Here is a 20,237-nt window from a genome sequence, read left to right as displayed (position 1 = left end):
GGGTTGTCTTCCAGGGCAAGTCTAGCAAGCGCGTTCTTTGCTCATTGATTATTACTTCAGACATTGCGTGCAGTCCCTTCGAATTGGGATAAATACCCAGAAAATTCCTCTGCAAAATAAGGTCAGGGGTAATGTAAGGTCTTTTATGTCAGCCTTGATCCATTGGAAAGTTGGGATGTCAGTGTAAAATGTCAACATCATTCTCACACAAAATGTCAAAATGTCAATGTAAACAACATGTTCAAACACATCCAACATTCAATATAGTGTCAATAGTGTACTTACAAGTAGACCCAAGTCTCTCCCATATTTGGTCAGATCTGGAATACCGTTCTCAGACACAACAATGTCTAGCACGTCCGCAAGCCCAGTCTTAAAAGAAAAGCACACCAAATAGTACTGCCTATTTGCAAAGACTGGGAAAAAAATCTGCACATATAATACACTTGCTTCAATATTCATTTTCGAGGATGTCACTTTTAGTTAAACAAGAGAACAATTACCAAATCATATTCTCTGAAGTCAAAGTTTCCATCGCTGTTGAATTGACCATCCATCTCCTCACAGAATGAATCTGCAGCTTCAGAATCTACCCAACTAGTTCTCCTTTCAACCACGTTGAATGTCTGCAATAGTTACACAATGTCAGTAGACATAAACTAAATCAAATTATATCATATTAATAGTACGCTTACCGTGGGAGATGTTGTGGCAAACAATCTCCTGGGATTCTGTACTGATTTTTGCTCTTCCATGCGATTCAGATACCCAGCCCAAGCATCAACAACTATAACATCAACAGCTTCATGTGGCTTCAACGTGCTGAATTTTTTTTTATTAAGTTCCACCATATCATCATTGTAGACAACATAATCCCTAGATTTCAACCATAAGTTATATTCAAGTCACCAACTTTTGTTAAAATAACCCAATAATAATACAATTTTTTGCTTACGTCCACATGTAGGGAGTTGCAATTAGGAATTGATAACAATCCCTCTCTTCTCTAGTCCATAAAGGGCTGATGCGCGTTGACATCGATCCCCCTCTTCTACCTTTAGGCAATCTGAGTTTCTTTGCTGGAGCAGGTTGTATGTCCGCAAACGTGCTCTCTTCATGATGAATCTCTACATATCCACGTACAGGTAATTTACCCTTGTCAACGCCCCCCGTAACAATTTGTGTCTCGAAAGCAGCATCACCTAGCTCATATATTGCTTCCACAGCAGAACAAAGGGCTACATCTGCTTCGTCGTGCTGCATTAAAAAAAGAATACAATGTCAACAACTTATGCCAAATGTCAACAACCCTACCCAGAATCAACATCTGATTGCAAATGTCAACAATAAAACCCAAAATCAACTTATACCAAATGTCACCAACTAATACCTCCGACTCAACATCACGCGCTATCGCCATAGCCACGTCGAGTGCATTCTCCTCATTCACAACTGTCCCTACTTTCGCAGCAGACATTGGCTCTCTCTCAATGTCAATACCAGTGACAAAATCCAGACCGTCTCCTCCCAATTCTGCAGCAGACTCTCTTTCCCCTTCTTGGGACACAACTTCATCCCCACTTAAAAATAGGTCGGCTGGCTCCCTAAGCTCGTACTCCGAAACATCATCCTTCACGAAAAGTAAGATAGGATGATTGAGTAAGCAATCAATTTAAACCAAAAAAAAAAGTGCGCCATCAAACCTCTTCAGCATTGGCTGGATTGTCCTCCTGTCGACGTTCTGAATCACGGTGACAAGCGTCACCATCCTACAATATACAAAAAAAGTCACACTTCCATTAAGTATATCAACATATTTTTAACCTGGGAAGTGTTATTCCAACAACAAAAGTTGTACAATATATACTTAACCTGGCTGGAATCAAAGCCAAGGCTGAAGCTTGGGTATTCGTCCTTATTTTCGAGTATATCCATTTCATCAGCCGAGTCCAATAAAGATTTCAAGGCTGACCAGTCTTCCGCTGAACTACATTGGGCAGTTTGCGTCTGCGTCATTGACTCAACAGGGTCTACGTCTTTGTCGTCCAGCCTAAATGCTCTCCTAAGGGTGTCACATGTTATTCTAAAGCTGTCCATTTTCCTTATTTCTGTAGGCGCTTGGTTCAATTCCTTTGCCAGCAGCTTGAAACCATCACCAATGTGTTTGACTGCCCCCCAAACACCCCTCATATACACAGATTCTTCCGAACCATCTCTATCTTCAACATCATCTTCAGTAACCGTTGGATGCTCCATTCCTGTTGACATTTTTGCACTACCAAGTTCATTCTCATCATATTGTGATGCCACTCGTCCAAGTCTGAAATCATCTTCTTTCATTTCCTCTTCCTCTCTCTCTTTTAACAGTTCAGCCGTCCAACTCTTTATCCTAGGAATGACACGTTGCACACTTCTCCTACGGTGTACAACTCGATCAACGTAGAAGGCCTGCAGTAAATAAATATATATATATATATATATATACAAAATGTCAACAACAAACCCCATATAAATAAAAAAACAGTGTTCTAAGCTCAAGGTAAAGACACGAAAAAAACAGATTCATATTCACACACAAGACCATGTCAATTAAACATCAAATAGTAGACAAAATTACTGCGATAATAGGACATACCACTAGAAAGACTATTGGCCCGCTGAAAACTTTCGACCTGTTATTCTTCCACAGCTCGCGTGTCCTCAACATATTGTTGAGCAAGTACCCGCACCAATCATGCTTCTTTACCTTCTGCAAATCACCGAGAATGTCAACAATCCGAGGTCTGACATAGCCACAAGGTGAGGTCTCAATGAGTGCAGTTTCCATCAGCAGTAAGAATATCTTCTTAAACAGTGCACCCCCCCTCCCCCGGTTTCTTGTAGCAACTTAGTTTCTAGCACCTTCGTCTGCATCGCATTAATATCAACCTCCTCTTCGAGTGGAATAGTTTCCAGGTATTTGATGCCGGTGTTTATGTCACATCGATCAATTTTAAGCCCCCCATTTGGGAAACCAAAAACAAGCTCAACGTCTTTCGTGTCAACCACTAACTGAACATCATTAGGCAGCATAAGACTGCAACGTAGGTGGTCAAAATGCTCCAATAGCCAATATGCTAAGGTTCCTGGAACAGATGCCACGTCAAAATCGAGAAGTCCACCGAATCCGAGCTGCCTTACAGCAGTTTTCTGCCTTTCGTTCATTGACTTCAGGATGCGCAAGAAAAAACGAGTTGTTCTCTTGATTCTTAATTGAGGTATCTTTGCTTGTGCAAGGACACCAACCACAGATTTCCGCTTCCCACTTGCCTCGCCATCGTCTGCAGCTTTCCCTTTTGCTAGACGACTCACTGATAAAGTAGCAACCATAAATACGTTTGGTCAATGACCAACAAACAAAAAAAATGTCAACAACAAATTCAACCGCTCACAACCAGGATGTCACTACCAACATATACAATGTCACTGCATCCAACCATTTCAACAACATCTTATTTCCTCGCAAATCACATAGTATTTAAATGTCAACACCATCTTATTTCCTAACAAACTGAGCAGCATCTAAACACCCATAGGCAAAATATCACTTGCAATCCAAACAGGTTCTTAATTCCACACTCATCCAAAAAATTCAATATCTTTGTGAATGTCAACATTAATATCAACCAAGTCTTATTACTACCTCAAAAACAAACTAAGCAATATCAATGTCACCATAACAAACCAAGCAAACGTTATTCAACAGCACACCATCCATTACCATATTACTATAGATCAGGATTTCTTACCAGCTGCTCTAGATCGTTTCCCTCCCTCACCATTTGCTATTGCTTTGCCCTTGGATTGACGTATTGCTGATACAGGTAAAACACCAAAAGTTGCAATAGATCAATAAGCAATGTCAATAAAACGAACAAAACAAACATTTCCAGAACTTACAAAACAATGTCAGTAAGTAATGTCAATAAGCACTGTCAACAATCAATGTCGATACGTAATGTCAAAAAGAAATGTCAACAACCAATTTCGATAAGTAATGATACTAAGCAATGTCAATAATACGAATAAAACAAAGATTTTCAGAATGGTGTGGATATCTCAAACAAACAGTGTGGATTTCTCAATAAGCAATGTCACTAAGCCATGTCAATAAGCCATGTCGATACGCCATGTCAATAAGCCATGTCAGTAAGTAATGTCAGTAAGCACTGTCAACAATCAATGTCGATACGTAATGTCAAAAAGAAATGTCAACAACCAATTTCGATAAGTAATGTCACTAAGCAATGTCAATAATACGAACAAAACAAAGATTTCCAGAACGGTGTGGATATCTCAAACAAACGGTGTGGATTTCTCAATAAGCAATGTCACTAAGCCATGTCAATAAGCCATGTCACTAAGCCATGTCAATAAAACGAACAAAACAAACATTTCCAGAACTTACAAAACAATGTCAGTAAGTAATGTCAATAAGCACTGTCAACAATCAATGTCGATACGTAATGTCAAAAAGAAATGTCAACAACCAATTTCGATAAGTAATGATACTAAGCAATGTCAATAATACGAATAAAACAAAGATTTTCAGAATGGTGTGGATATCTCAAACAAACAGTGTGGATTTCTCAATAATCAATGTCACTAAGCCATGTCAATAAGCCATGTCGATACGCCATGTCAATAAGCCATGACAGTAAGTAATGTCAGTAAGCACTGTCAACAATCAATGTCGATACGTAATGTCAAAAAGAAATGTCAACAACCAATTTCGATAAGTAATGTCACTAAGCAATGTCAATAATACGAACAAAACAAAGATTTCCAGAACGGTGTGGATATCTCAAACAAACGGTGTGGATTTCTCAATAAGCAATGTCACTAAGCCATGTCAATAAGCCATGTCAATAATCAATTTCAATAATACGAACAAAACAAAAATTTCCAGAACGGTGTGGATTTCTCAATAAGCAATGTCACTAGGCCAAGTCAGTAAGCAATGTCCATAAAACGAATTATGCACTCTCAGTAGGAATGTATCATTAACACTTAAATTGAAACCAATACCAAAGGTGTCGCTACCAACTAAATAAGGTCGTGTGCTATACTAATTCACAAACATAAGGGGAAAAAAAAACAATTCATAACAGGGTTCCTTGCTTGGTAATGTCAGTAGAAGCTCATACACAATTCATAATGTCAGCAGCAAAAGAAATCAACCTTTACTACCCAAAATGTCAGCAATTCATAGTGTCAGCAACATAAAATAAACCATTAATATCAAAATGTCAGCAACAAAATCTCACTTTCAATTGACGGCGCCGAAACTTGCCCTCGTTGTCGGTGAGAACTCATGATGCAGCCGCAGATGATAAGCTTCACGGCGACGAGGAGAGACAAAAAGTTGAATTGGGAGGAAAAGAAGAGAGAGGGAGACGTGATAAATGAATAGACGAACTTATCGGGATTCCTAAATCTAAACGGATTTAGTGATTTCAGATTATATTTTTTATCTCTAAATTAACCTTTGTTGACCAATTTTACATAACACGTTGACATTTATATGGAACATATATTAAAATCGTTGATTAATTATATTTAGTGGATGAGATTAAAGTTTGTATAGTTTGTATAATAGGGGGTTTGTATATATATATATATATATATATATATAATATCCAAGTCAATCTCATCCCTTCAATTTATGGATCGGACAGTTTATATGGCTCCATTTTATCTTTTCTTTTAATAATTATAATAATGATAAAAGGGTAAGGTTGACATATGATATATTATGCAGTTAGTAAGTTTCCATGATTCACGCTTCTTTTTTTTAGCAAGATTAAGTCTCCCTTCCGTAAATGAAACAAAATCAAACAACCAAAGTAAGAACTCTGCGCCATCTTTCAATGTCTCAAGCAGTGGAGGAGGGGGCGGTCGCACCCTCCGCCGGCCGATTTCCCTTTGCCTCCGACAAAAATCCACCATGGTTGCCCCCTCCGTCTTGCCTGCCCACCCCAAAGAAGAAGAAGTCGATCGTGCCCTCCGCCGGCCAATTTCCCTTTGCCTCCGACAGAAATCCACCATGGTTGCCCCCTCCGTCGCACCGGCCCGCCCCAAAGAAGAAGAAGTCGACGGCAAAATTGTTTCTTTCGAGTGAAATTTGGCTAATAGAAATGAGCTTATACGTGTAGAAATTATTATTGATGAGGTCGATGCAAGCTAGATGTTTATCATTTTTATAGGAGGAAAAATAAGTAAAATTGTGGGAGAAAGAGATGGAGCATGAGATAATTTTAATGGAAGAGAGAGAGTGTGCAAAATGTTTCTTCAGGGTAATAATATATTTCACAATTGTATTAAATATAATTATGCTGAAAGCGCATAATGTTGCAGCACCAACTGAATAATGTATATAACAACAACATGAAGACGCATCATGTATTATTGCTTTTAGCAGCATATATTAGTGTATTTAAGTTGTTGTAATGTTGTGATTGAGTTTAATAATGTAACGTATATCACAAACACTTTGCATTCCAAAGCTCATACGCATGACAACAATGTTAACAAACATGCTATACATTATTCTGAGTTGCCTATTGGAAAATATATCACTAAGTAGTAAATAATGAAACAAAGGGCATGCAAATAACGCCAACAAAAAACTTAACATGTTACATTATTCATAAAACAAGAATAAATCTTAATCTAAACCACATCTTTCTACAATAAAATTGTTATAGCATATTATAATTAAATAACACGTAAACCGCTGAAATTGAAAGCATAGAAAATTTTAATTTTTGAGATATACTATTTACTTTATTTAATTTAGCAATCCATACATCAAAGCTGTAACGACTACATTATTGATAACGTAGGTTTACATTATTATAAGATAACAAACTTTAATACATGATGAATATGTTATAATGTAACATAATCTATTAAATAATGTAACATGTTCCACGAATAATGTCAACATAGAAAATAATATATATACATTTGCAATACTAAACGTAGTACAAAATCTTGCTACAGTACTGTTCATGTCCTCCTAAAAGAGAGCACATCATCTCTCTTTCGACGACCTCCATCCCATACATCCTCTACATCCATCTCCTCAAAGTAATCATCAAATTCATCTTCATAATCTACTCTTGTCCTCTTCGACCCTATTCAAAAGTTCATAATAAAAGTGAGATTATAATCGCATACTGAACAATGTACGTCATATATGCGTTAAAATAAAGACATGCTGAAAATGAATAATGTTACATCACCAGATGAATAATGTATCTACACACCAACATAAAGACTTATGTCGTTTACATTATTGCCGTAGAGAGCATACATTACTACATAATGGATTTGTTTTAATTTATCACACTGGGGTAAATAATGTAAATTATAGCACAAATAATGTACACGACAATTCACAATAATGTAGTACAAACATGATGACTAATGTATGCTGACTAAGCAATAATGTATACAACAACCTTGAATGATGTAACGACAACTACTAATAGACAACTACAAACAATGAACATCAATAATATACATAACCTTGCTCAGTAATTAAATACGAACAAGAGAAATGAAGTATGCTTACCGACAACAAACGAATCTTTACCTTAAAAATTGATTCTTTTCACAAAAATTCTAGGGATTGTCTCGGTAATGTAAACATAAAATTGGACAATTCTAATCGGGCATTTGAGTAACTAACATATATAGGAGATGATTGAGAGAATAACATGTCTAAATTACCTTAAATCATTTGAAAAATGGAGGCCCGACCTGAAAGTTTCTAGCCTACGATACTCGGCGTAATTTTGAACAAATACACGTCTACACCACAATTTCGGTCGTCGATTGTTGATATAAGCTTCATCTTCCACTTTTTCGCGATGGATTGAGGTCTTCGTCTTCATTTGATAAGGAATCGCCACAAACTAGGATTGAATACAGAGAGCAAAAGTGGGAAACTAGGTTTTCGTCGATTTGGGGTAAATGAGAGAGAGAAATCGAGAGAAATAGCGGATATTTTGCTCCTTCCGTTTAAAAACCGAATCCTGAATAAGATGTACTAATTTTACCCCCATAATGTAACCACAACTCCTAAATAATGTAACTCGGGTATGATATATACTTTACATCTAATCCGTCCATCAAGTTAATCCTAAGTCTGGAAATACATTTGAACTTAACACTAAAGGGTCACTTGGACCCTAATGCTCCCCTATATATATATCCAGAATATTTGTGAAATGTCAACAGTCATGTAGTTTATGTCAACAGAGGGGCATAATTGTAATTTTATTTATTTTTTATTTATTTTTTTAAAATAAAAATTAATTTTTTTTAATTTTTTTTAATTTTGTTTTTCGTTTTTTTATTATTTTTTATTTTTTTAAATTTTTTTTTTCAACTACATATACAATTCATGTCAACTACACATCAAATGTCAACAACTTTATTCAATAAATACTACTCCCTCCGTCCCAAATTTGTAGTAACATTTTGCCATAAAAGTCCGTCTCATATTTAGAGTAACATTTAGAATTTACCATATTTGGACATAAAATTTTACCCCATTATTCACTAAAATTACACCCAAATACCATTATCTATATTATAATAAATCAAAACAAAAATAAAAAAACCAAAAAGTCAAAGAGGGACCCACCTTCAACCAACTCACTTCATTTATTACACACTCCATCATCTCACTTCACTTATTACACACTCCATCATCTCACTCCACCATCTCATTTCATTTATTACACACTTCACCTCTCACTTCATTAATTACACACTCCACCAATTCCTTAAAACTCGTGCCATAACTAAGGGCATGTTTGATAAGTTAGTAATACCAAGATAGAGAATTATATATGGACATTTTTAATTGTTTGATACCATACTTAAGCTTAACTCAAAGCCTAATATAAGACCAGGGCCCTATCTAATCTTACCAAAATTATAACATTAACCTTGTTTATGTATCCCACCAATTTGTCAAGTTAAGCCATGTTATTTAATATACAATACAAATTTAGATAATTTCTTTTCTATCAAACAACAACGGAAAAAAATCATATCTTTGCATATCTTAACATGAAGCCCGTATTTCTTATCTTATTTTACATATCTTCTCATATACCATCTTTTTTATCAAACGAGTCCTAAATGTTACTGCAAATGTGGGACGGAGTGAGTATTTGACATGAATTGTACATGTAGTTGACATTATATTATGTAGTTAACATGAATTGTACATGTAGTTGACATGGATTGTACACATAGTTGACATTATATGTGTGTAGTTGATATGAATTGTGTGTGTGGTTGACATGGATTGTACACATAGTTGACATTATATGTGTGTAGTTGACATGAATTGTATATTTAGTTGAAAAATAAAAATTTAAAAAATTTAAAAAAAATTTAAAAAAAATTTAAAAATTTAAAAAAAATATTTATTGAATAAAATTTATCATGATATTACCATTATGCCCTTTCATAATTAATTAATCTAAAGATATTTTCCATGTGGAAAAATCTGGACCACTCATTTAATAAAAATGAATGGCTCATATTGCATCTCATTTCTCAATTAGCATAAAAAAATCTCAATTGATCACAATCCGAGCATGTTAGGGTGCCACCACCCCTTAAAATAACACCATACCACCATTTCTAGCCAATCATTTGTACACGTGGACGAATAATAAGTTGCCACGTGGCAAAAAAAAAATTCTGGAAAAAGACGGGCAGCAATATGCTGGTCTTTGTACAGCAATTTTTCTTGAACAGCAATATCCGACCACTATACAGCAATCTATAGATTGTTGTGTAGTGTTTGTAATATTGTTGTGTAGCATTTATAATATTACTGTATAAGCGTTGTCACGTTGTCATTTTAAGAGGAGTTGTCATTTTAACACAAACATGTAGAGAGAGAGAGAGAGAGTAGTGATCTAAAAAAAACCACTATTTTAACAAAAAAAAGTCAAATTGATAATTTATATTTATTGAATGGAATATTGACAGCTACTAGTATATATTGTTAGCCTCATAACAAATAAAATCAGATTGATGATTTATATTTATTGCATGGAATTATATTGACAGCTACAAGTATATATTGTTAGCCTCATAACCTCAATGTAGAGCTATTCTTATTTCTTAAATTGGATTACCAGTTAGGTGCACACCATATAAAAATGAAGTTTGACGAAATCTTGCTCTATGTTGATCGTGGGTATCATTATAAAATGGGAAATACTAAGCTTTAATTAACATCCCTGCGATCAACGTTGATATTTATTAATTAACTAAAGCTACACTAAAGAAGAACCCAAAAACCAGATCATCACAGCCACATCAAAATATATTTTAATGTAAATTCTAAATATGCTGATCCTTAAGGTTAATGTACAATTGTTGAAAAAGCACAATTATGTTTGATCAATTAATGCAGTACTCAAAGAATAGTCATGTACCTCTTTGAATACATGCACGAATGACCAAATTAATTGTGCAAATTACTCTTTATTCTCTATTTCGAGCTTGTTTAAGGCCATATAGAGCTTTCTTCAATTTGTATAACTTTGGCTTATGCTCCTTCAACACCAAAAACTTTGAGGTTGCTCAACAGAACACCTCTTCCTCTGGGACTCAACTACAAAAATATTATAGACAAGAGTCAGCTTGTGTACATTATTCTCTCTCTTATTCTAATCTCTTTCCATTTTAACTATTTATTATCATTTTCACAAAATGAGTGTAAAAAAGAAACGTCTCAACTACCTTCTGACAGAGGGAGTATTTGTTTTTGCATACTTTTTGTACCCCGAAATTTACAACAAAGAACATATAGGGATAGAAGTGTAGACCTCTGTTAATTTTTTATCCTCAACGTTTTTATTCGTTTTTAGTTTCGTTTTAGAAGCTTTTCATCCAAATCGCCTTCTAGTAGGTTCGATCCATAAATACTGCTTTTGACATCCTTTCTCTTACGGTTTAAGAATTCTTTTAAAGTATTTAATGATTATCGTTATTTATTTTTTATACTAAAAAGTTCAGCGCCACTATAAACTCACACAATCAACCACTGCTTTACCCCATTTGCGGTAGCCTCAAAAGCCATGAATTCATCGATTTCTATAATAAAATGATGCATCTTCGACTGCTCGAACCGTGGGTCAAGGTCTTTGGCTTGAAGAACTATGTGAACTTTTGCTTTTATTTTGTATTTACAAAACTAAGGTTTTAAATTAAAGAACTATGTGAACTTTTGCTTTTATTTTGTATTTACAAAACTAATTAAGGTTTTAATTTGGTGTCGGAGGTGGTGGTAACGACGGTGAAATGACGACATATTGTTTATATCTTTTAACTATCTTAACTGTTTTTAATAAAATTAAAATTATTTTTCTAAAGAACAAAAAGGAAATTAAACAACTTAATCTTAAAATCAATCTCTACCAATCACTTGATCTTTTAACTTTTTAAAAACAAATACTACATGCTTTTATGTTAGTACTTATTTCAACATATGAAGCACGTCGTCCTCAATTATTCAATTTCTAACAAATGTTCCCAACTACTGATTTATTCTAAACCAATACTATTATTTCTATATTTTACATGTTACATAGAATTATTGAATGGCAATAATTCAGTTCATTTTAAACCGGTGTATGCGTGCATCCCCGTGTCAAATAAAATGTGAGATTTGGACAGTAATGCACCAAACGTGAGAGCATATGGAATTTTCGGTCCAGCAAAATCACATGTAAAACTAATTATGAGATGATATATCCATGTAGGATTAAGAAAACAATAGTATTAGTATGCATGTTCACTTGTTCCATCTTTCTATAACCTTCAATAATCCAATCTTTTAGGGATGAGGGCTCAGAAGGGGAGCATATGGACGCGCATCCGCAAGACGTTCAACAACATTAAGATGAGTGTATTGGTCACCATTCTGGTGCTCCTTGGCACACTCGGGCTGGCATGGATCCGATCCGAGATAGAGCAGGAGCAGTTTGTGGGGAAAAATCCGAGCTATGTTAATGGAAAACCTAGGGTTCTGCTTGTGAGTGGGTCGCAGCCGGATCCTTGTGAGAATGCAGTTGGTGATCACTACCTGTTGAAGGCTCTGAAAAACAAGATGGATTATTGTAGGATTCATGGGATTCAGATCCTTTACAACATGGCTCATTTAGATAAGGAAATGGCTGGTTTTTGGGCCAAGTTGCCTCTGCTCCGCCGCCTCATGCTGTCGCATCCGGAGGTGGAGTGGATTTGGTGGATGGACAGTGATGCCATGTTCACAGACATGGTGTTTGAGATTCCAATGTCCAAGTACAAGGGTTACAACCTGATCATCCATGGATTTCCCGATATGTTGTTCGAGAACAAGTCATGGCTTGCCCTCAACACCGGCATTTTCCTGTTGCGAAACTGCCAGTGGTCGTTGGATTTGTTGGATGCTTGGGCGCCCATGGGGCCCAAGGGTCCAACGCGCGAGGAGGCTGGAAAGGTCTTGACGGCCTATCTCAAGGATCGGCCGGCCTTTGAAGCGGATGATCAGTCCGCTTTAATATACTTGCTTATCACACAAAAGGACAAGTGGATGAGCAAGGTGTTTGTGGAGAACGCCTTTTACTTGCACGGGTATTGGGTCGAGTTGGTGGACCGGTACGAGGAGATGATGGACAAGTACCACCCGGGATTGGGAGACGAGAGGTGGCCGTTTGTGACGCATTTTGTGGGTTGCAAGCCCTGTGGTGGCTATGGGAACTATCCAGTGGAGAGGTGTTTGAAGAGTATGGATAGAGCTTTCAACTTTGCGGATAATCAAGTTCTCAGCTTCTATGGTTTTAGGCATAGGAGCTTGGTTTCCCCTAATGTTAAGAGGATCAGGAATGAAACTCTTGCTCCTTTGGTGAATCTAGATCACTTTGATACATCAGATTAATTATATGAGTTGGTGTATATAAACAATAGTATTTTTTTAACAAGTTTAATCATATAATTATCGCATCCACTCCACTGCATTAGAAATTAAGCCATGTGAGTGTAAATCCACTTAAAATATGAAAACTTTCCTCAATATTTGGTCTCGATTAAAAATAGGGTTGCGTTAGTGTGCTAACTAATTTACAGTAATAACAAATAACTTTCAATTCTGTGTATTAAAATTAACACAAAGACATAATTATATCAATACAACATGTAAATTTTAAATATCAACACAAAGACATAAGTTTATCAACACAAGAATATTGATAAATTTATGTCCTTGTGTTGATATTTTTAACATACAAAATTGATGTTAGTTATTAGTTATTACTATAAATTAGTTAGTATTTGATCATACACCATTAAAAATAAGTACATAGTACAAACATTCCTTCAGCCCCATATGTGTTTCTCTATGGACCTCTTGACACTATCCTTCACTCCTACAGCAACAGCTACCCCCAAGAATATCGGGCAGCCAGCTAGAACAAACTCCAAAAATGCGCATCAAAATCATCAAAACAACACAATCATGCATACATAGATAGCTACACATAACTTTGACCAACCAATTTGAGCAATCTGCTCTGGTACTTGCTGCGTCAAAAACGCCCTTTTCACTTAGAAGTTAGAGAGAGGTGCAAGCGGCTGATGCAGCAGTTGGCAACATGCCTGAATCTTGGACACTGTGTGAGGGTCGAGGAAACACTTGACAACGCGTTCCATAGCAAGTTAAAGGCATGCCCTGCATTCACAATCACCATGACAGATAATGCCTGCAATATTTCCACAAAAAGAGCATATAAACTCTTTGTCAAATCCTCCACAGGTTGTGAGGTCTATATGAAGACACACAAACAATACCTCAGGATAGTTGTCGTAGAAAATCTTGTACAGCTGCAGAAGAACCTACTGTCCCGGGCTAGTGAAACTCTCGAAGTTCTGAAAATGTGATCAAACAAAATTAATTGGTGAGTTTATTGGATAGGATAAGATAAGATAAGAGAGTGATTACCATAGCTTATGCATCCAGAATGGCAATGCTCCTTTTCATGTGTTTGTTTGCAGCGGCAGACTTGATTTTGATTGTCTTTCATACTTCTATGTTTGGTGCTTGACGTAGCGTTTGAGTGTGGTGACCTTCAAGAGCACTTCCAGTCCAAATCTCTCAATGCAGATAGGCCTTCCGAACCTGTCTACACTGTGGTCACTTCACTGACCTTAAATAAATTCTAAATAACCTTGAGGATCATGGTTCATAAATGAACTTGTTCATAGAATTTCATCCCCAGATGAGTTATCTACCCTACCAAACATGACCTATGTATTTTACTTACGATGCTTCTAATTTATAAGACATGACCTTAATTATTAAATAAATACTGAAAATATAGGAGTAGTAATTTTTTACTCAACAAGAGAAACTACAGTTTTAGTAAGAAGGTGTTGCAGTGGTCCAAGACGAAGATTTGAGAACTAAACATCAAACAGAAAGCAGTAACACAGTTTTCGAGCAGCGCAAAGACCAGGAGGAAATAATCAGATTTCCAGAAGCTTACGAAACGAAGCTAAATACCATGTCCGGACGATATTAAAGAAGTATGAAATCATACCAAAAGTTGGTTTGGCTGAATCAGAAGAATAAGTCCCCCCAACATTTGTTGATGGCTGCTTCAGTTCTCTTTGGTTTACAGATCCCTCGAATTACCTTGTCCCAAGTGGAGGCCTTTGGCTGGAGAAAATTTTGAAGCATCACTTGAACAATATTAGAAGCTCCAATTATTCTATCACATTTTTGTAGCCTTAGAACTAGCTCATCTAGGAACTCTCCACCATCTAGAGGTGGATCAAGCTTTTCCCTAAAAGCTGTCAGGAAAAATTTGCAGGTAACTGAATCAGGATCACAGCCTTCACTTAACATGCGATTAAGTATATCCATGGCATGGGTAATACTGCCCTGTTTGCACAAGGCATGGATGATTATATTGTAGGTGATTACATCAGGTTTGGAGTCAGATGCTTTGTATAGCATCTCATTAAATAAGCTCAAACCCTGTTCTACTAAGCCAACATTGCATAGACCATGAATCATGGAACTATAAGCCACAACATCGGGTGTAAGTCCTTTAGCCAGCACCTGCTTCCATATCACCAGAGCATTTTCCAACTTCCCATTCTTGCAGAAACCATGAATAAGCACACTGTAACAAACCTCATTATCCATGTAATCCTTCTCAACCATATCTTTCCATAGAAGAACTGCCTTATCACAGTCTCCGACCTGAAAGAAGCCCTTCATCAGGGAGCTGTATGTGTGTGCATTTGGCAAGCAACCCGCATCAATCATTTGGGAAAAATACTCTTCAGCTTCATGGGGCTTTCCGTCTTGGCACAGACCATCTATAACAACACTATACACAACTGTATTTGGTTTGCATCCCTTCTCTAACATCTTGGCCCACAGTTTTAGTGCCTCATCTGATTTCCCCTCTCTGAACAACCCACTAATAATAGCAGAATAAGCATACTCATTTGGTGCATAGCCTCTTTCCTCCATTCCCAGTAACATGTTCAAAGCATCAGTAGCTGGTCCCTTCTTTACTAGTCCATTTATTATGGTTCCATAAGTGATGTCGTTTGGCTTGAGCTTATTTGACAACATTCTGCTCAAAAGACTGACTGCCTTGTCTAGCTTTCCTCTGAGACACAACCCATGTATGAGCGTGTTGTAAGTAACTTCATTCGGAACACAGCCTTTGAGGAACATATTATCAACTAGCTTAGCTGCCCGGGCCAGATCCCCCTTCTTGCAAAGCCCATTGATTAACACATTGAATGTAGGTGGAGTTGGGTCACACCCTTCTATTTGCATCTCATCCAACAAAGCCACAGCATCATCAATCCTATCCTCTTTACACAAACCATCCATGAGAGTGCAGTAAGTATATGTATCAGGCTTACAATGGAAAGCAGGCATCTCCCTAAACATATCTACAGCCCTACCAACTAATCCCAATCGACACAGCGACTTGATGACTAAATTAAACGTTAAACCATTGGGAGAAATATGCTTTTTATCGTTAAGAACATAGTGATAGAACTCCAGAGCATCACGATACAATCCCTGCTGAATAATGACATTAAGAAGAGAATTAAAGGACTTAACAGTTGGCAAGCAGCTGTATTTATCCTCCATGCTATTGAACAATTCAACAGCTTTACGATGGAGACATGCTTTGCCATAAGCCTTGAAGACTAGGATGAAAATCTTCTCAGAAAAGGCTCTGTTTTCACGCTTCATCCGTTGAAAGATAAGCTCCAAGGCCTTGAAATCACCAGAGTGGGCATGGTGTTGAATAAGGGAGTAAAAGGTGGAGTCGCCCCGCGTGTAGGACCCCGACTTGTGTGTGTCACTGAATATTGAGTCAGCAATTGGTTCATTCAAGGAGCTAGCCACAGAGAATAAGCGATGGGTTAGGAATCGACGTAAGAGCTTACATGTAGACAACTTTCCGACAGGCATTCCGACTATTTCCACCTGGTACTGATCACACACATATATCAATTAGATTTTGGTTTTTCAACCTTCAAGTTAAAGAAGAGAAAGGGGGTCAAGTTCCACTTTGAATTAGCGAGGATGGGGAGGATTTCATTAAGTTTTTAGAAAACAATATATATATATATATATATATATATATATATATATATGCTTAACTCAATCATATAGCAGAACACAAAACCAATTCATGGAGGTCATTTTTAGTTTAGTTTTTAGGTTATTTTAAGAAGGATGACCTAAAATGACATATACTATGAGATTTGAGAAGTACAAGTTGTAAAAAGACATATACTATGAGATTATCTCTGCAGCTAATCTGTATATATCTAAAATTAGCTAACACAGAGATATACTATTGTTTCCAGATATTTTCATTTTCACGATATAAATTTACAGATTCATCAATAGAGAAATAAGATTGGAGAAGTACAAGGATAAAAAAAATGTTAGATGTTTATCCTGCAAACAAGATTACGACAATATCCGTAGGATTCAAGATGAGAAACAGAAACCCAAGCTAATTTCTTGATGTAGAGAATTACTTTTACTTTCTATACTAAGTTGCTAGTTAAGCCCTGGAGGTAAAGCCAGATAGCTAAGGTTCAAACTAACAAAAAGATTTGAATCGTTTCTAAATCCCAATTAGGTGAATTTAATTTTCCAAACATGACAATTTGGCTCCAGTATCCCATCAAATCAGTCAACCAAGTTTGACTACAACAGATAGGCTAATCATCTTGATTCTGTATGTGACAACTGATGATATTTTCCCAACAATTACAAGTTGCATGAAGTTTAAGCCTAGTTGTTTTTTTAACCCTCATAGTAAATAAGTAATGCACCAGGAAATTTATGTTTTGTAGGCTATTTTTGTCACAACTGAGCATCAGAAATTAGGCATAATTTTTTAGTTGATCTTAATCTTATGGGAAGCACCTAAAAACAATTCCTTGTCAAACCAAGGACGCTTTGCTAAGAGCATTAAGCTCGACCTTTCTATAGAGGTTAATATGTAAAGCACAGGATTATCATCAATTAGCATCCAACAACGAAAGCAAGAAATAACATGATGGGATTCAGTGGAAAAATCAGAGTGGATGTGTGAAGACATGGTAGTTAAAACAGAGATATAAACTTGAAATCTGTAATCAGGAAATCAACCTACCGCTTTCACAGAGACTATAGGACATAAATTTTCGAACTTTGCAAATTTTTTGGCGTAGTTGGTATCAAAATAGCTGAATATTGCATTATTCCTCCTATCGAATCCAAGCTTTGAGAAAATGGAATCAGGAACATTGCTCGTCGGATTATCCTTCACAATTTCTGCACATTTATAAGTCGAATCATCACCACAGAATAATAGCATAACAATGCTGAAATCGCTAGATCGTATAGCTGGTAGGATTCCGTAGAATAATCTGAATACTCTGTTACCAATAATCAATAACATCCTAGCTAGTCAGTCATTGCAAATATTCTGAAATTGAAGCTGAAATTGCGTGTGCGTGTGAACAATAAAATGGAAGGTCTGAAGCTTACCGTCTCTACAAACTTTCACGCCGGCAGCGGGTTGCCTCGACTTTTTATGCGCCTGTAGTATACTGGAAGAAAAAATGGCGGAGGAGGTGGAGAAAGGCGATAGGTCGAGAGGAAAAGCTAGGACTCTACTGCGGCGGAAAAAAATAGAATTCTTCAATGATGTGGTGGAGTGAACCAATTGAAACGAAGACGCCATGGAAGCTCTCTGCCTGCTCCCAATTAAGCTTCACCACACACACACAGTGTGGGCTGTGGTGAAAGAGAAAGACCCCATTTGTTTGGAAATTGTTTGTGGGCCGTTCGCATCAACATTGGGCCGAGAAATAGTATTATTTGGGCTGAGGCTTATTTAAATTTTAACACAATTATTTAAGATTAATTTTAAGAGTATAATTCGCCCTATAAAATTTTAAATTTCCGTCAAATTGTGGTTTTAAATATCAGTTTAAAATTTAGGAGAGTGGTATATTGCTAGCTCATGACTTAATTGCTAACTACAATTAAATAATAGTTATTAAATTTTCAAATTAAGGGCTTAGATCATTAGTCTCTAAATGTCAATACGATCAACGAAAAACGTCAATAGGGTCATAGGATTAATTTCAAAAAATATCAATATGGGTATTAATGTCAATTAACTATATATTTAATTATAACTAACTTTTAAAAGAAATCTCAAAACTTTAAATTCATATAACATATACTCCCTCCGCCCGGCTAAGATGACACATTGCTTAGCCGGCACGGGATTTTAGGAGTTATTGGTTAAAGTGTTTAATTGGAGAGAGAGAAGGTGAGTGTAGGTATTAAAGTAGAGAGATGAAGATAGATGGATACTGTAATAGGAGTGAGAAAAAGTGGTTGGGTTGTATTAATTGGAGAGAGAAAGTTACCAAAAAAGGAAATGTGTCATCTTAGTTGGGACAAACTAAAAAGGAAAACGTGTCATCTTAAGCGGGACGGAGGGAGTATTAAATTAAAGATAATTTCATAAGGATTCCAACGATATCCTACATGCATATGTTCTGACGTCAAAATTTGAAAAAAAAAATTGAAAATTTTTAATTTTTTCGTACAGCAGAAATGTCAACATACTATATAAAATATGTCAATATAATACATGTAGAATGTCAATATAAGCAATGGTTTAACATTCTTAAAACATTGTGTTGACATTCTCAAAGCATTGTGTTGATATTTTCGAAACACTGTATTGACATTTTCATCTAAAACCCTAATTTGGAGGGTTTTTTTTTATCTTTTTTTATTTTATTAATAAAAACGAAAATTACACGTGGCAAATTATAGACCACACGTTTCTAAAATTCTATGACCTTAAATTAGTTGTAGTTAGCAATTAAATGATGAGTTAGCAATTGATCACTTCCCTTAAAATCTATCTCTAAATTATTGAATATGTTCTGATTTGCAACCAATTGTATTATTTTTTTTTAATTTAATCAATTTATTGAATTGTTTTGATTTTGCAATTAATCAAGATTTTGGCGTTAACATAGCATAATGACTTGTTCACGTAGCACTATCGGACATAAACTAAAATGGTGTCACATTTTAGGCGACAAAAGGCCGTTGTGTTGGAGTAGGAAATTAAATGATTATATTCTGTTGAATTATAGTTTATTATTCCCCCGTTCCACAGTAGCAGAGTCTTTTCATTTTCTGCACTTGTTTTGAAAAATAATTATAAATAACTAAAATAGAGAAAGAGTTAAGTAAGAGAGAGAATTATGTAGATAAGACTCTTCTCACTTATTTTACTTTTTCTTTATTTTAACTATTTTTAATTATTTTTCCAAAACGAATGCAAAAAATGAAATGACTCTACTATTACGGAACGGAGGGATTATTAAGAAAGAATGAAATGGAATTTAGAAATGAAGAAACGGAAAATTGAGAAACAAGATGAAAGGTAGTACAAAAATGAATTTATTGAATTTAGTATAATACAAAGTCATTTCGGTGCTTACAATAAGATGTCATTTTAATTGACATCTAATATTATCATTTACGTAAGTCATAAAACTCATATTAGCGCCAAAATCTTAATTGGTTATAAAATTAGAATTTTGGT

At 35.8% G+C, this 20,237-nt stretch overlaps 3 protein-coding genes and 1 pseudogene across 6 annotated transcripts; 1 reads left to right on the top strand and 3 right to left on the bottom strand.

The window, feature by feature from the left end:
- Positions 1–509: 509 nt before the first annotated feature.
- On the bottom strand, positions 510–2,827 carry LOC148930272 (uncharacterized). The gene is made up of 6 exons (XM_089066405.1): positions 2,636–2,827; positions 1,873–2,448; positions 1,704–1,769; positions 1,391–1,630; positions 696–1,257; positions 510–626 (listed from the first exon to the last, which is right to left on the bottom strand). Exons 1-5 carry the CDS (start codon positions 2,825–2,827, stop codon positions 952–954), a joined length of 1,380 nt encoding a protein of 459 aa, XP_088922531.1. The 3' UTR covers positions 510–626; positions 696–951.
- Positions 2,717–3,544, bottom strand: LOC148930271 (uncharacterized). The gene has a single exon (XM_089068387.1). It carries the CDS (start codon positions 3,367–3,369, stop codon positions 2,827–2,829), a length of 543 nt encoding a protein of 180 aa, XP_088924513.1. The 5' UTR covers positions 3,370–3,544; the 3' UTR covers positions 2,717–2,826.
- An 8,379-nt stretch (positions 3,545–11,923) lies between these two features.
- LOC125209363 (putative xyloglucan 6-xylosyltransferase 3 pseudogene) lies at positions 11,924–13,000 on the top strand (annotated as a pseudogene).
- A 351-nt stretch (positions 13,001–13,351) lies between these two features.
- Positions 13,352–18,381, bottom strand: EMB1025 (Pentatricopeptide repeat (PPR) superfamily protein). Of its 4 annotated transcripts, none has more exons than XM_048117007.2 (6): positions 18,146–18,381; positions 17,769–17,929; positions 14,658–16,588; positions 14,060–14,240; positions 13,909–13,986; positions 13,352–13,820 (listed from the first exon to the last, which is right to left on the bottom strand). In XM_048117007.2, exons 1-3 carry the CDS (start codon positions 18,339–18,341, stop codon positions 14,678–14,680), a joined length of 2,268 nt encoding a protein of 755 aa, XP_047972964.1. In that variant the 5' UTR covers positions 18,342–18,381; the 3' UTR covers positions 13,352–13,820; positions 13,909–13,986; positions 14,060–14,240; positions 14,658–14,677. The 4 variants fall into 4 exon arrangements, with proteins under 4 accessions (XP_047972964.1, XP_047972963.1, XP_047972965.1 ...); XM_048117006.2 differs by having other exon boundaries at positions 14,060–14,236; XM_048117008.2 differs by having other exon boundaries at positions 13,352–13,789; positions 14,060–14,236.
- Positions 18,382–20,237: the final 1,856 nt, after the last annotated feature.

The sequence above is a fragment of the Salvia hispanica genome, chromosome 3 (assembly GCF_029641045.1).
Source record: "Salvia hispanica isolate PSC_SH4W2 chromosome 3, Shi_PSC_v1, whole genome shotgun sequence".
Taxonomy (NCBI): Eukaryota; Viridiplantae; Streptophyta; class Magnoliopsida; order Lamiales; family Lamiaceae; genus Salvia; species Salvia hispanica.
The sequence above is the reverse complement of the archived record's forward strand: the minus strand, read 5'-3'. Positions and strand labels throughout refer to the sequence as shown.

Excerpts from the sequence above, each read along its gene's own strand:
- LOC148930272 (XM_089066405.1), bottom strand. The coding sequence starts at position 2,827 with ATGGAAACTGCACTCATTGAGACCTCACCTTGTGGCTATGTCAGACCT. Across the intron at positions 2,449-2,635 it reads GGCCAATAGTCTTTCTAGTG|GCCTTCTACGTTGATCGAGT; the intron begins GTATGTCCTATT and ends TATTTACTGCAG. Across the intron at positions 1,770-1,872 it reads TTGGCTTTGATTCCAGCCAG|GATGGTGACGCTTGTCACCG; the intron begins GTTAAGTATATA and ends TGTATATTGTAG.
- EMB1025 (XM_048117007.2), bottom strand. The coding sequence starts at position 18,341 with ATGGCGTCTTCGTTTCAATTGGTTCACTCCACCACATCATTGAAGAAT. Across the intron at positions 17,930-18,145 it reads CGTGAAAGTTTGTAGAGACG|AAATTGTGAAGGATAATCCG; the intron begins GTAAGCTTCAGA and ends ATAAATGTGCAG. Across the intron at positions 16,589-17,768 it reads CTATAGTCTCTGTGAAAGCG|TACCAGGTGGAAATAGTCGG; the intron begins GTAGGTTGATTT and ends GTGTGTGATCAG.
- LOC148930271 (XM_089068387.1), bottom strand. The coding sequence starts at position 3,369 with ATGGTTGCTACTTTATCAGTGAGTCGTCTAGCAAAAGGGAAAGCTGCA.